Source organism: Anabrus simplex, chromosome 7 (assembly GCF_040414725.1).
Source record: "Anabrus simplex isolate iqAnaSimp1 chromosome 7, ASM4041472v1, whole genome shotgun sequence".
Classification (NCBI taxonomy): Eukaryota; Metazoa; Arthropoda; class Insecta; order Orthoptera; family Tettigoniidae; genus Anabrus; species Anabrus simplex.
Genome location: NC_090271.1, coordinates 273110405 through 273124293, shown reverse-complemented (window position 1 = coordinate 273124293; position 13889 = coordinate 273110405). Strand labels below are relative to the sequence as shown.

Genomic DNA, 13889 nt, shown 5'->3' with positions numbered 1-13889 from the left:
TCCTCATTACTAGTACCCTCCTGCCATTGTTCCCAACGGTTTTTACCAGCCATCATTCTCGCTACTTTGATGCCTGTTACATATAACTTATGAATCATATATCCTGAGTTCACCCAGATTTCACTACCGTAAAGCATAGTTGCCCTGAAAGCAGACCGGTGTATTGATAGTTACATACGGGAGCTGTCTTCCCTCTTACAGAATACTGTTGATCGCAATTGCGATCTCTCTGCGTTACCTTTGCTGCACCTTAATGCAATCTCACTTACTATACTATTATCCTGGGATAATACGTATCATAAGTACTTGAAATTATCTACCAATTCCACATTTGGATTCCCAAACTGTCATCCAATTCTCTTAGATTTCTTACCTCCTGACATCACTTTAGTCTTGGAAAACTAATTTTCATGCCATACTCATATTTTCAAATTCCAAGATATTAGGCTGCAAGCTTTCAACACAATCTGCCATTAAGACCAGTCGTCAGTATAGGCCAAACTGCTTACTAATTTTCACTTAAATGAATCCCTCCCTGACATCCAACAAATACAATTCAGAGAAAGAAGACGTCACTTTTTGGACAGTTACTGAGAAACAATGCCTTTATCACAAACAAAATTGAAAGCAAGATTGTGGAGAAGGAAACTATACGAAGGCCAGGAAAAATTGTGGTGGATGAATGATACACGTAACAAGGTGCAATAACTGTCGAGAACTGTATCATAGAGCATCGACAAAACAAGGTCTTTAGAAAGAGATGAATCATCATCATCTTCATAATAATAATCATCATCATCATCGTTATCATCGTCGTTAACATGTCTCAATCAAGCTATGAAATGAATGAACAAATGACGGTGAGGCCATAGGTGATGGGTGGGCGAAGGTCTTTTAGTTAAGGAGGAGTAGGGAAGAGTTCGGACTCCACCGAGTGCCGGTTAGGCGACGGATCAGTGTTACCAATTATTGACACGACAGCGAAAGATGACATGCTTGACACATCTTGGACAGTCAATTGCTGGTGCAAATAGACGTCGCACCCTCGCTACCCGTTCTGCGTGTCTGAGTTTTCATATTATGCATAATGTTTACACGGCGTTAAAAATATCTTAATTTCTACAAATACGTTCCCGAACGGAATGTGTAAATATAATGTATTGAACTATGATCTGAAGATTATGTTTTAGATTATATCAGTATATTTCAACTTGATTTAGTTTCTTCATCAAAACATGGTTGTATGTGAGTACTTACAGATATTTATGCTTCATGTAAATAGTAATGTTCGAGAGATTTATATTTGAATAAATAAATAAAGAATATATCTAAAACTGGACCTTAGCAACATTGTTGTTGTCCCCAGCGAAGTTCATTTGTGATAGGAAGGTATATTTTCCTCTCCATCTCTAGCCAACAGCATGTTGAACCATGCACTCTTAGACCACGTCCGTTGTTGCTTAACTTCGAAGATCTCTCGTGATTCGATATTTAAATATGGCTACGCAATTAAAAGAATCATCATCATCAAAAGTTTTCACCTAGTGGGTAACCCATACTCTCTGGCCAGAAAAGTAAGCTGCATTGGAAAAGTGGTGGAGGATTTGGAAAATGGGCTTGAGATTGTAATAGAAGAGGGAAATCAGCGGCGTTAAGTGGGGGAGGGAATTTGGATGAATCCAATTCTTCATTCTCTGTTGAATTTGGTTCGGTGACATTTCTGATGGACATCTGGGATGAGGCGTTGAATGGTGGTGTGTCCGTGGCGAGTCTTCGTGCAGCTGATTCTGTACCTTTGGACGCAGTTCTTTTGCATTCAATCCTAGACTCTCGAATAGGTGCAGATTGTACCAACAAAATGCGATAACTAGGAGGGTCCACAGAGGGGCACATAGTAGTCGAGTTCGTAGGCGCTGCTAGTGATTGAGACGTTGGTGGTGGCGGTGATGGTGCCAGTGAGGTCCATCGTGACACACAAGATATTGAAATTTGATCGCCTGCGTCTGAATGTTATAGATTTATAGCCCCGAAGGATCGTATAGGACTTAAGTTGTCTGTGGGGTTTGTTGCCCCTGGAGACCTTTGTGCGAGGCCAGTAGCGCTGAGGTCCACCGAACTTGGTCCCTGAGAGAATTTCCCCCCAAACGAGTAGAGTAAGATTGTCCTGAGGTGAAACCCCACGAAACCACTTCCGTCCACTTGTTTGTACACTGTTTCAAACTTCTCTTCGAAGTCGTGCCTGAGTACGGTTTAGGGCTCCGTTGGACGTCCAGTTGCTTTCCACGCAGTCAGGAATTTCCACACTAGGAGGCACTGTCTTAGTGAAGCTCCATTAAAAGAAAAACCCAGCACAGTAATCACCGTACAGGCTACGAAAACCCTGAGAGTGGTGGAAGATAAAGGCTTCCAGTATCAGCAACTTCAGCACTTGGTGGGTGAGAGTAGTTAGTTCTACGCTCGGCCACGTTTGCCTCCAGAAATTAACCTGGTAGGATGTTCGTGATACAGATAAGTTCGTGATAAATATTTGAAGTAAGTATTATGGGTCCGCTAGAGCGATGAGTACCCTTGCAAGTATGTAGAGACATCTGTTGAGAACTCAGAGAACTAGCAGTGATGTCGAAATGCTCAAACTGCCGTAGTGAAGTTCATGATATTCAACGATTTACAACGAAGTTACCTATATCGCTAATATGCCTCCCTCCCTTTGCCCTACTCAGTTTTAGTGTAGGCTGAGTGAACCTCAAGGGACTGTGCATCTCCGGAAGTGGAAATCTCGTTTCTTAAAATTGTAAACTTCTTTTTTGTTTGCTAGGGGCTTTACGTCGCACCGACACAGATAGGTCTTATGGCGACGATGGGATAGGAAAGGCCTAGGAGTTGGAAGGAAGCGGCCGTGGCCTTAATTAAGGTACAGCCCCAGCATTTGCCTGGTGTGAAAATGGGAAACCACGGAAAACCATCTTCAGGGCTGCCGATAGTGGGATTCGAACCTACTATCTCCCGGATGCAAGCTCACAGCTTGTAAACTTCTTGGCGGGGAATCGACCCCACGTCCTTCCGGATCAACCGAGCCTTTACGGCCTCATCCAGGCAGGCCCCGATCGACCATTTTTATAACAGGTTACTTGTATTAGATTTTTCTCTTCATAGCCTACTAGATGGCGATTAATGATGTATTCGGTATATTTTGTGGTTCTTTTGCCAAGGAAAGGAAAAATAAATAAATAAATAAATAAATAAATAAATAAATCCAATTGTATCAGAACTAAACGATTTAAAGGAAATGTGACATTCGGATACTCGACGTACAAATATGAAGTTAATGTTCCTCCTGTCTTTAATTAAAGTTGCTCATTTAATTCCACTCACTCTGGAAAGTTAACTGCCATTGAAAGTAGGACTTAGAATACCTAAAATGTTTGTTTATATGATAAATAAATTTAAGGCCATTTCCGTACAATCCATGAAGGCTGTTAGGCCGCGTGCACACCGAGCGCGCTTCGCATAGTGTGTCGCGTGTTGCTCAACGCTAAGCGTCACGCTAAGCATAACTAGTGCTTTGTTCGTAATCCAGGTGTTCACACCGTCCGCGCTCTGCTGCGCTGAACGCCTATCTTACAACAAAGCGAAGCGCCAGACAACGCGCAGTGTTGGTTAATTGCTTAGCGTTACCTAGATGGTTCTGAATCTATGGAAGAAGAAATTATTCATGCAGTGTTTCAAAGAGAAGAAATATGTAACCCAAGACACAGAAACTATAAAAATGTAACTGTTTTGCAAAATAAGTGGACTTACGTATCTACAACAGTTGTATCGCATTCCTACAGTAAACATATACAGTAATATTACTTCTAGTGTCACACTTTACTGGGCTTAGCATTGTGACATGATGAAATTGGGTATGGATTTTAGTGCGGAAGTGTCCAAGGAGAAGTTCGGCTTGCCAGGTGCAGGTCTTTTGAATTGACTCCCGTAGATGACCTGCATCATGATGAAGATGAAATGATTATAAATACACACATACACCCAGCCCCCGTGCCAATGCAATTTACTAATTATGATTACAATTCCCGACTCTGCCTAGAATCGAACCCGGGACTCTGTGACCAAAGGCCAGTACGGTAACCATTTAGCCATGTAGCCGGACACTTTGTGACAAAGTGCATAGAATCTCCCAGACTCTGTCATATCGGTTTATAATTTTGCCAATGGAGGGTGGTACTCTGCAGGATAGTAGTGGGCTTGGAAGTAAATATTTCTGTTTATTAATTATATTTGTCACACATTTACTCCATTTTTGTTACGATGATTGTGTATGCTAATTGTAACAATATTGCAAAATAATATTTATAATTACTATATAAAGAGCGCGATTTAGCCGGAAATTTAATTTCCACGTGTTTGCTGCACGGTGCTCCTAGATAATTCGGAAAATTGAATTTCTCCCAATACTTCTCTGCTACTTGACGCTACATTTCAGTTGCAGGGTTTGGAAGGTCAAAGGTATTTTTTGTCATTCTTAAGTAATCATAAAATTTATCGCGATAAAGTCTTGCATCTCTGTGCAAACGATGGAATTCTCTGAAAGTACCGTAATTCGTTCTTCATTAAATTCATGAACCCACTTTCGATTCTTTTTCCTAATTTTCAATTTTAGGTAACTGTTATCCATCAATAAACTGTTCCTAGTGTACTTGGATAACGGCATTAGTTTGTGACCACCCTAAAACGCCTCGCACCAAACTAAGCTGAGAGCACGGCGTAGAGTTTTCGGTGTGAACAGCAAGCACGCCTTGCGCTATGCATAGCATTTCACGCTACACGCGACACACTATGCGAAGCGCGCTCGGTGTGCACGCGGCCTTAGACGAATGGAAGGTATTTCATTCATTCATCATTAGAAGACACAGACAGGTCTCATGGCGACGATGGGAGAGGAAAGGGCTAGGGGTGGGAAGGAAGCGACCGTGGCCTTAATTGAGGTACAGCCCCAGCATTTGCCTGTTGTGAAAATGGGAATCCCCGGAAAACCTTCTTCAGGTCTGCCGACAGTGGGGGAATGAAAGATAAAGGCTTCCACTACCCGAAACGTCGTCACCAAGTAGCATAGATTTTGCTGTACACGAGGTTATATTTGCCCCCTGTTTCTGATGCCGGCTGAGTGAAACACTAAAGTGATGTGTTTCTTGAGTTTCTGCGAAATAAAAGAGCAATACCAGAAAACAAAACCATCTCTGTACTGGGAATGAAGGCCGTTGGAGGAATGGAAGTTACAGGCTTCTACTACCCGTAACATTGGCACCAAGAGAGATAGAATATTTTGCTATACGCGCGTCTACGTTTGCACCCAAGTTTTAACGTACTCATTTGTGGAGTAGGCTGAGTGAATCTCGCTGCCATGTGATAGTAAGCGGAAGTCTCGTTTTTTAACTTTCCGAATTCCTAATGGAGAATCGAACCCACGTCCTTTCGCGTGGACCAGGCACGGCTTTACCGCCTTGGTCAGGCACCCCTTAATATTATTCACAAAGCTACAAATTGCCAACACTTTCCTTTTTTTATTTTACTTAGAGAAATCGTTACATTCTCTCCTTGCTTTACAAGACAAGAGACTCAAGCTACTGAGGCACGTGCTAGCCAGCTGCCTATTCGTCATCCACTGCAAGTTCATTTACTCGAGAACTTCGCCCGCCTTCAGTCTATGCTATCGTTTCTTGCAGCCAGCTCCCTTAGCTGAAAATTAATTCCGATACTACAGTCAGGAACATGCTAAAGAAAATACGTGAGCCTTGCAGGTCAATGTTTTCGGTCCCGTGAATGGGGCCACATTCTTGCTTATGCAGGAGCTCTATATGAAGAACATTCGCTAAAGAAGTTTCCCAATATTGATCTCCAGCTTATACACTACGGATAACTGAACTGTAGCCTAGGTGGTGGCAGTGGCGGGAGAATAGAGGGGGTAGGAGATTCCTGGATGGAGGAGCAGAAGGAGTATCCAGAGAACCAAAAGCTCTCTCAAAGAGCAGAAGAGAAAACTGATCAAACTTGGAACTTCGTGAGTCTATCTGATCTTCAATGCATCAACGAACTCTTCTTTTGTAAAGAGATCTGAGATTACACTTAGCATGTTATATTTTGGATTATATATAGGATACAACCCAAGTTCTTATTGTCCAGACTCGTACGGAATTCTCTTCTATGAGGGCCGGATCGAGTGGCTCAATCGGTGGAGCACTGTCATTCTGAGCCCAAGTAAGTGGGTTCGAGCCCGACTCAATCCGATGATATTTGAAATTTCTCACATACTCCAGCCTCGTGTCACTGGATTTAGAGTCATGTAAATCAACTCCTTTGGGTTGAAATTCCGGCAATTTGGTGCCTCTGGAAAACATAAAAAGTAGAGAGTAAAATATAAAATACCGGGCGAGTTGGCCGTGCTCGTAGAGGCGCGCGGCTGTGAGCTTGCTTCCGGGAGATAGTAGGTTCGAATCCCACTATCGGCAGCCCTGAAGATGGTTTTCCGTGGTTTTCCATTTTCACACCAGGCAAATGCTGGGGCTGTACCTTAATTAAGGCCACGGCCGCTTCCTTCCAACTCCTAGGCCTTTCCTATCCCAGCGTCGCCATAAGACCTATCTATGTCGGTGCGACGTAAAGCCCCTAGCAAAAAAATATAAAATGACTTAATATTAATAATATTAATAGTAATAATAATAATGTAGTAGTTGTTGTTGTAATAGTACTAGTACCACCTAGATTTGTTCTAACATAGAATGCCACTAATCTTAAGAATATGTTAGAAAGCAGTTGAATGAAATGTCTCCGGAGGAGGCTGGTGCAAGTATTATGATTTGACGCTCCCCTAGGCGAGCTGAGCGTCATGATGAGGACATGTGTACTGTACGTCTCATTGAAGCCTTTAAAATGTCCAGTCTTGGATGAGATACCCTGATATCATTAATGGTTGAAACTTAGGACATAAATATTAAGGACACGTGTATGCGAAGTTCTCGCCTTATTATGTAAGTTCTAGAGTCAGCGCTCTCATTACCGTGTGCTGCTACTTACCTCACTTTATGACCGTAATATAGCGATGTACTAAACATAAAATGTAGTGTAGACGGCGTCTTATTTAAAGTGCGGAAGCCTTACGTACATGGTCAGTGTATTTGTTACACTAATGAATACCGTATCTGTTGTAGGTCATACAGATCAGAAAATAATCTAAGCACCCAGCATACCTTTACTTTTTATTTCTTATTTATTGAGGACAATCTCAGAAGAAATCAGACTGAAAAGAGCAAGGTTTGCGGGACATTTAATCAGGATGAATATGGATAGAATGACGAAAAGAGTATGGGAAACAACAGCGAGGACACGAGGAAAGACAGGAACCAAGTGGGTAGTTGAACTCCGGAAAGATTGGTCGGAATTGGGGATTAAGGTGGAAGAAAAGGAAAATTGGAGAAGCAAGTACATACCGACTAATATGCCAGAGATCAATGATAGGGATGGATACAGGAAAAGGATTGAGAGTCACCAGTGGAGTAGACAAGAGAAGAGGATACTGAATATCTCGGAAGAAGAGTGGGAGAGAAGAAGAGAAAGGATGAAGAGGTTCTGGGAGGAGAAGAAAATGCAATCCATGAAGGAGCTGTCCGTGGTCCTACAGAGGCCGTAACGCAAGAAGAAGAAGAAGAAGAAGGAAGAAGAAGAAGAATATATGATTACAGATACCTAAACTGAACTTACGTAAATAATGCTATTTTATTGAATATGATATTAACGACAATCGTGTGGACTCAGCTTTCATGTGTAAGCATTTTAACTCCATTTTACTCGGTCTACGTGTATATTTTGACATCAATTTTACTTTACTGCCTGCAGTCATTTCTTGATGGATACAGTACTTTTGCATCCATCTCTTGGCACAGGCCAGAGTAAAGTGTAGCTTCCACTGAAGTCCCAGTCAACATCCATGGCTGTGACAATATGGAACTACGCTCATGGGAGAAAAGGTGAGAGTTGGATATTGGGTCAGAAGATCATGAGTTGGAATCATGCAGAGCCAGTCGGATTCTTTAAATGCACTTTAATTTGATTCTCCATGTTCTACAAAGTCGGTATTTAAACATCTATCAACTGCTTTTGCCCTATAATACTAGATAAATAGTCAACAATAATTCACACAATGCAGTTACGGTTTCTCCGCCATGCGATACATCTAAACAGGCATATAGGCAGCGTATATGATGCCAAATAAAAATTCTTCCACACAATCTTCGAGGCAATTGATTTGTTCACACCCTGGTGGGACCGCAAGTGATAGTTGTGACGCATCACATGTGGAATTGGTTCCGTTTGCGGTCGGATGCCCTTCCCGACGCCAGTCCAATGTGGAGGGTTGTAATCACTAGGGGGCAGATTTCTATGACCTAAAAATATATGAATGATGTATGCATGTATGACCTAAAATCATGAAAATATTACCTATAAAATTCAAAATATGACATAATGAATAGCATCTATGTTACATAGAAACACTTTTATTACGATTGCTACAGGCTGCAATTAATTTAGAGTTAAAAAAGGTTTAATTATTAGGAATATTTAACCCAAAATCAACTAAAATGATGAATATTTCATTAACTCGTTAAGGTTACACTGAATACTCCTAGACAAGGACGGACTCTGTGGAAGACAAACAATATATTTACTTTCACTGTTCAATATTCAATCAGTTTTAATTTATACACAAAACATATGTTATTTGAATGAATCTTTCATACCTGATCTAGCCTCCATTTTCAGAATTGTTGCAATTTATGACCACATGCATTTTAAGATTGTTGAATGAGAATCCCCTCCTGTTGTCGCTGAGTATCGTCTTGTAGCGAGATAAACTTCTTTCGACATCACATGATGTAACGGGAGCGTACTTGAATAGAGGTAAATCACTTGGAGAAAAGTCCTGGAAATCTGCAGATGAAGGGTTTCCACTAATAATGTCACTTATTCCACGCAGTTAAACAAGTCCGCTATTCTTTTTCAGTACATTTTCTAATTTTATACACACCTTAAGTGCTATTGTTCCTTTCGCATGCTTTGATGCCTGTTCAATGCACTTTACAACATCCAGTGTATCGCTTAGTTCTGCACCTGAAACTTCCAGTTGCGTGATTTCTCCAGATAAAGAGTTAAAATTCGACTTTATGTAAGCCAGGTCCGCTTTTAATGTAGTGCTTGAAAATAAATCTTGAGTGGTTTTTATGGAGGACGATTCTGCAGGATCAAAAGACTTTACGAACTTCTCCATGACATCTAAGTTGATGCAATAGTAGACTGCGGCATCAAGCCAAGCCCCCCATCACGTTATAACTGGCTTGGGAGGTAGGGGTAGTGAAGGTGCTTCACCTTGAAATTTCTGAACGCGAAGTGGAGCTTTGACAAACACTTTCTTACAGTTCGATATTAATTTATCACCTTCAGTGTAGCTACTTCTACCTTCTTCAGCTGCCCTATGCAAGGCATGTGCAAGACATGTCACATGTATCATTTTCGGGTATAGCATTTTAAGTCTTTTGGCTGCCTTCACCATATACGGAGCAGCGTCAGTTACAAATAGAAAAATGTGCTCTCTCTTTGCCCCGTTTGGCCACAACAGATTCATTGAATTGTCGAAGAGAACTGCAATGGTGTGATTACAACACATGCCAGGAGGAATGTATCTCCAGGCCGGTCTTCCTTCAGCGCGCCAACGATCACATTTGCTACGTATCTTCCATCCACATCTGTTGTCTCGTCTATTGAAACACATATCTTACTGTCTCCCACGCCACGCCTTATTATATCCAGTACCTCTTCATAACAAGGAGTCAGATAGTCCTTCCTGAGAGTAGATTCGTTGGGAACAGGATGCTTTGTATATTTTTCAAGAAACGGTCTGAAGCTTCGGCTGTTAAATTTCTTTAAAGGAATATTAGACGAAATCATCATCTTGCAGAGATCTTGTGAAAATTGTGAACTCTGTGAACTTGATGCCGGGGTTTCGAATAGCAGACGTTGCCTATTTTCGAGTGCAAAATATCTAGTTACAGAATTCTTATGTTCTACAGTATTACAGTGTTGTTGGACAGAGAAGCGTTTTCCGGCAGTAACTTTTACCTCACACAATTTACAGAATAATATCACTCCATCCGTTCTGAATATGTTTTCACCGAACTCGCGAACAAAACTTCGCAACTTCCCACTAATTGAGAGTTTTCGGCATATTGAAAGGAAATGAATGACTGAAGCTCCCTAATGACCAAGGTCATTCAGTGTGTTGAAGGTGGAAGAGGGAAGGGCGAAGGAGAGAGATAAGAACAATGACAACTGCAGAATTATCTCTGCTTCCGTGAAAACAATAGCCCGGTTTCCAGGACCCAGCTAGCAAACAATAGCTCCTACCTGTTAGAAACATTCCATACACTACTTTAGAATGGCTCTTCAGTAGTATATTCCAGTCTATCCTGAAAAATAATTTCTAGAGCTTATTCTGATTTTTTAAAACGAAATTCAAATGAAAATTACCAAAATATGCCGTTATAATGATATTTTGTTCAAAATATGCACTAAACCTTCAGAAAGCCTAAATATGCATTTATATGCCCAATAAAACCTGTTTAATTTTGAATATCATGGCTGGAAACGTGTTGAAAATACAAGATTATAAGATATAATGTTAAGGGAAAAAATATGACTTGTCACTGAAATCTGCCCCCTGGTAATCACTATTACATGTTTCTGTATTGTTTGGTCGTGCAGTGTGCTATGTGAATATGAAGAAGTGTGTATTGGAACAAACACAAATGCTCAATCCCCGAGTCAGACACATTAAGTGAATGGATTCCTCGATCTGGCTGGAAATCCAACCGACGACCCTATGAATTTAAGTACCTAACAATGACCATTCAGCCAAAGGGTCGTATAATAATAATAATAATAATAATAATAATAATATAGTGATCTTGATAGTGATGAGTTGAGGAGAGATGTTTGAATAAAAGAGTCAGTTGTAAACTCTTAGATTGGGTGAATATTCCATGGAGAGGTTATAGCTGAAGCGTAGCGTAAAGTATGTGTTGACACATTTTTCTCTGCAATTATATATACATTATTTAACAAATAATTTGATCTGTTTCGGCATTACTAATTTTCTTATCTTTCTTCCTCATTTCTTACTTTTTATTTATTTGTACTTCCTACAATGATAGGCTGCCTAAATTTGACAATGTATACCATAGTACATCGATATTGAATGTATGTTTAAATATGAAGAGTTTTCTGGAGTTCTTTTCGTCTGCAGTACTATAGAGGTGATTTCTAACAATTTGGACGGAGACTTTAATGGCCAAGACGGCTAAATCACAGCATATTCTAGATTCTTTGGAATACCCATATAGGTGACCAAAAGTTTCCAGAATACTTATCACTTAAAGCAGCTATGAATGAAGGAAGTGAAATGTATATAGCATAAAGAAGGATTTTATTTGCACAGCGTAGAGTACACTAACTTGAGGTTGCATATAATTGAGGAGTTTCTGTTCAACAGATGCTCTTTCCACTTCAAACAACTTTTTTAGTATTTCGTCCACATGCATTGTAGTAGTTGAATATTGTCGATTACCATGAGCAATCCAGATAGGAATGATATAATTTCTTAACAGTAATACCATACCCTGTAACGGATACGTTCCATGCGCCTTTTATTATACATTTCCCTGCGCTTTGCCACAATTTTCTTCGGGTGGAATCAGAGCATTTTGAACAAACACTTCTCAAGTGATGGTTGAATATCCTGATTCAACTCTTCAATGCAGTGGCGGCAATATAGATGTCTGAAGATGTGATAGTGCCTCCAATTCTGATCAATAAGTCCCACCATATCAATGTTCTTGAGTTGACATTACTTTGTTATGATAGTATGAGATACACGGATTGAAACTCTATTTGTCGGCTTCCAATGGCTGTATCGCAACAGTCTCTAATGTGATAATAAAACAGCTTTTAGTTTTTGCGTCCAAGATGATTTATTATTAATATTATTGTTATAATATCTCTACAGTTTACGAGTAGTCTGAAGTATTTTCTTGTGAATATTAAATGATTACCTGTTGTGTTTTTTTTCAGTTCCACCCTCGATACGCATGTCGCCAGGAAGCGGACAACTGAAAGCGAGGAAAGGAGGAACAGTCACTTTAGAATGCAAAGCCTCGGGAAATCCTGTTCCCAGTATTCTCTGGACAAGAAAGGTAAGATATTTCAGATTTCATAACCGGCTTATTCCCTTCTCTTGTTGCAAAGTCGTCCCAAAAGAAGTTCGAGAGGAAAATCCTTGCAGAAAATTTTCAGAGCTCTTTATAGCTTGTTTCCTCTTCTCTTCCTCAAATAATAATAATAATAATAATAATAATAATAATAATAATAATAATAATAATAATAATAATAATAATAATAATAATAATAATAATAATAGGCGCTGTGCAACATTCTCTCTGGTAAAATAGTCAATAAACAGTTACATACAACATGGTCAAATGTATTGTAATATAAAACACTGAAGCAAAAATACAGGTATTTATTACACACAGGTTGTGTTGTTGTGAAGTCCCTAAGCCAACAATGGTCAGCGTTCGCTACGTTTCGTGCTTGCTTCCATCTGGCGAAACACACTTTCCATGACGGGTTGCACACCGCAAGGGGGCGAGATATGAGACGCACCAAACAATAATAATAATAATAATAATAATAATAATAATAATAATAATAATAATAATAATAATAATAATAATAATAATAATATTTTCCGGTTCACCCCTGTGGCATCTGGAGTTAACGGAGCAGATCTGATATACTGTGTTCTAGCAGTGGGTTTTTAGTGTCAAATGTCACGTACCGAAAGGCGCGGTTAATGATAAACCCCCTGACATTTCTCTGCCCTGCCTCTCATATACAGTAATTGCTTAACTACTTATAAACAACTGTAACCTTTGCCCATGGCGAATTTTCGCTGGATTGACGAAAATGATAGCGTCAGGTGACATTTCCTTGTTACATTATTGCTATAATTGTATTTGAATGCATAGCTGGGTCATTCAGACAGTATAGTGCTGGTAGAAGAGAGTCTCTTTTGTTGTATATTTAAAAAAAGGACGAACAGGCCAGACTGACTGAGGAAGAAACTGACGTGGGACTCGAAAGCTCGGACTGTGAACTTAGTTGCAATTTACAAGAGTCATCCCGTGAAACTGAAGATGTTGTTTAAGAATCCCATGACAGAGCGTTTACGGATACTATTGCGTCAGACGAAACTGATGAAGGAATAGAAACTTTCGGTCTTATTTTTTGATCATTCTTATCAGCAGGAGAAGTCTAGACTGTACAACATATGCTGCAATGCCAACTGTGTCCAGCTTCCTGTACTCAAGAAGACCTTCATTACTCCACAGTGGATGCACTGGAAGTAACCAAGTTCTGGCCACAAAGAATATAAAATTTTAACTGTGCCTGTATGGATTCATTTCTTACACGAGATTAAAAATGAAATGGCGTATGGCTTTTAGTGCCGGGAGTGTCCGAGTAGAAGTTCGGCTTCCCAGATGCAGGTCTTTTGATTTGACTCCCGTAGGTGACCTGCGCGTCGTGATGAGGATGAAATGACGATGAAGACGACAAATACACCCAGCCCCGGTGCCGGTGAAATTAACCAATTAAGGTTAAAATTCCCGACCCTGCCGGGAATCGAACACGGAACCCCTCTGACCAAAAGCCAGCACGCTAACCATTTTGCCATGAACCGGACACGAGAATAAATAAATCAGCATTTACATTTGATTTCAATGAAT

General features: G+C 40.2%; 1 protein-coding gene across 1 annotated transcript in view; it reads left to right on the top strand.

Annotated features, from left to right (window-relative positions):
• LOC136877107 (lachesin) overlaps positions 1 to 13889 on the top strand; it is a 1203705-nt gene that overhangs the window by 893540 nt on the left and 296276 nt on the right. The window contains exon 3 of the mRNA XM_067150922.2: positions 12175 to 12296. Coding sequence (XP_067007023.1) covers positions 12175 to 12296 — 122 coding nt within the window. The remainder of the gene's footprint in view (positions 1 to 12174; positions 12297 to 13889) is intronic.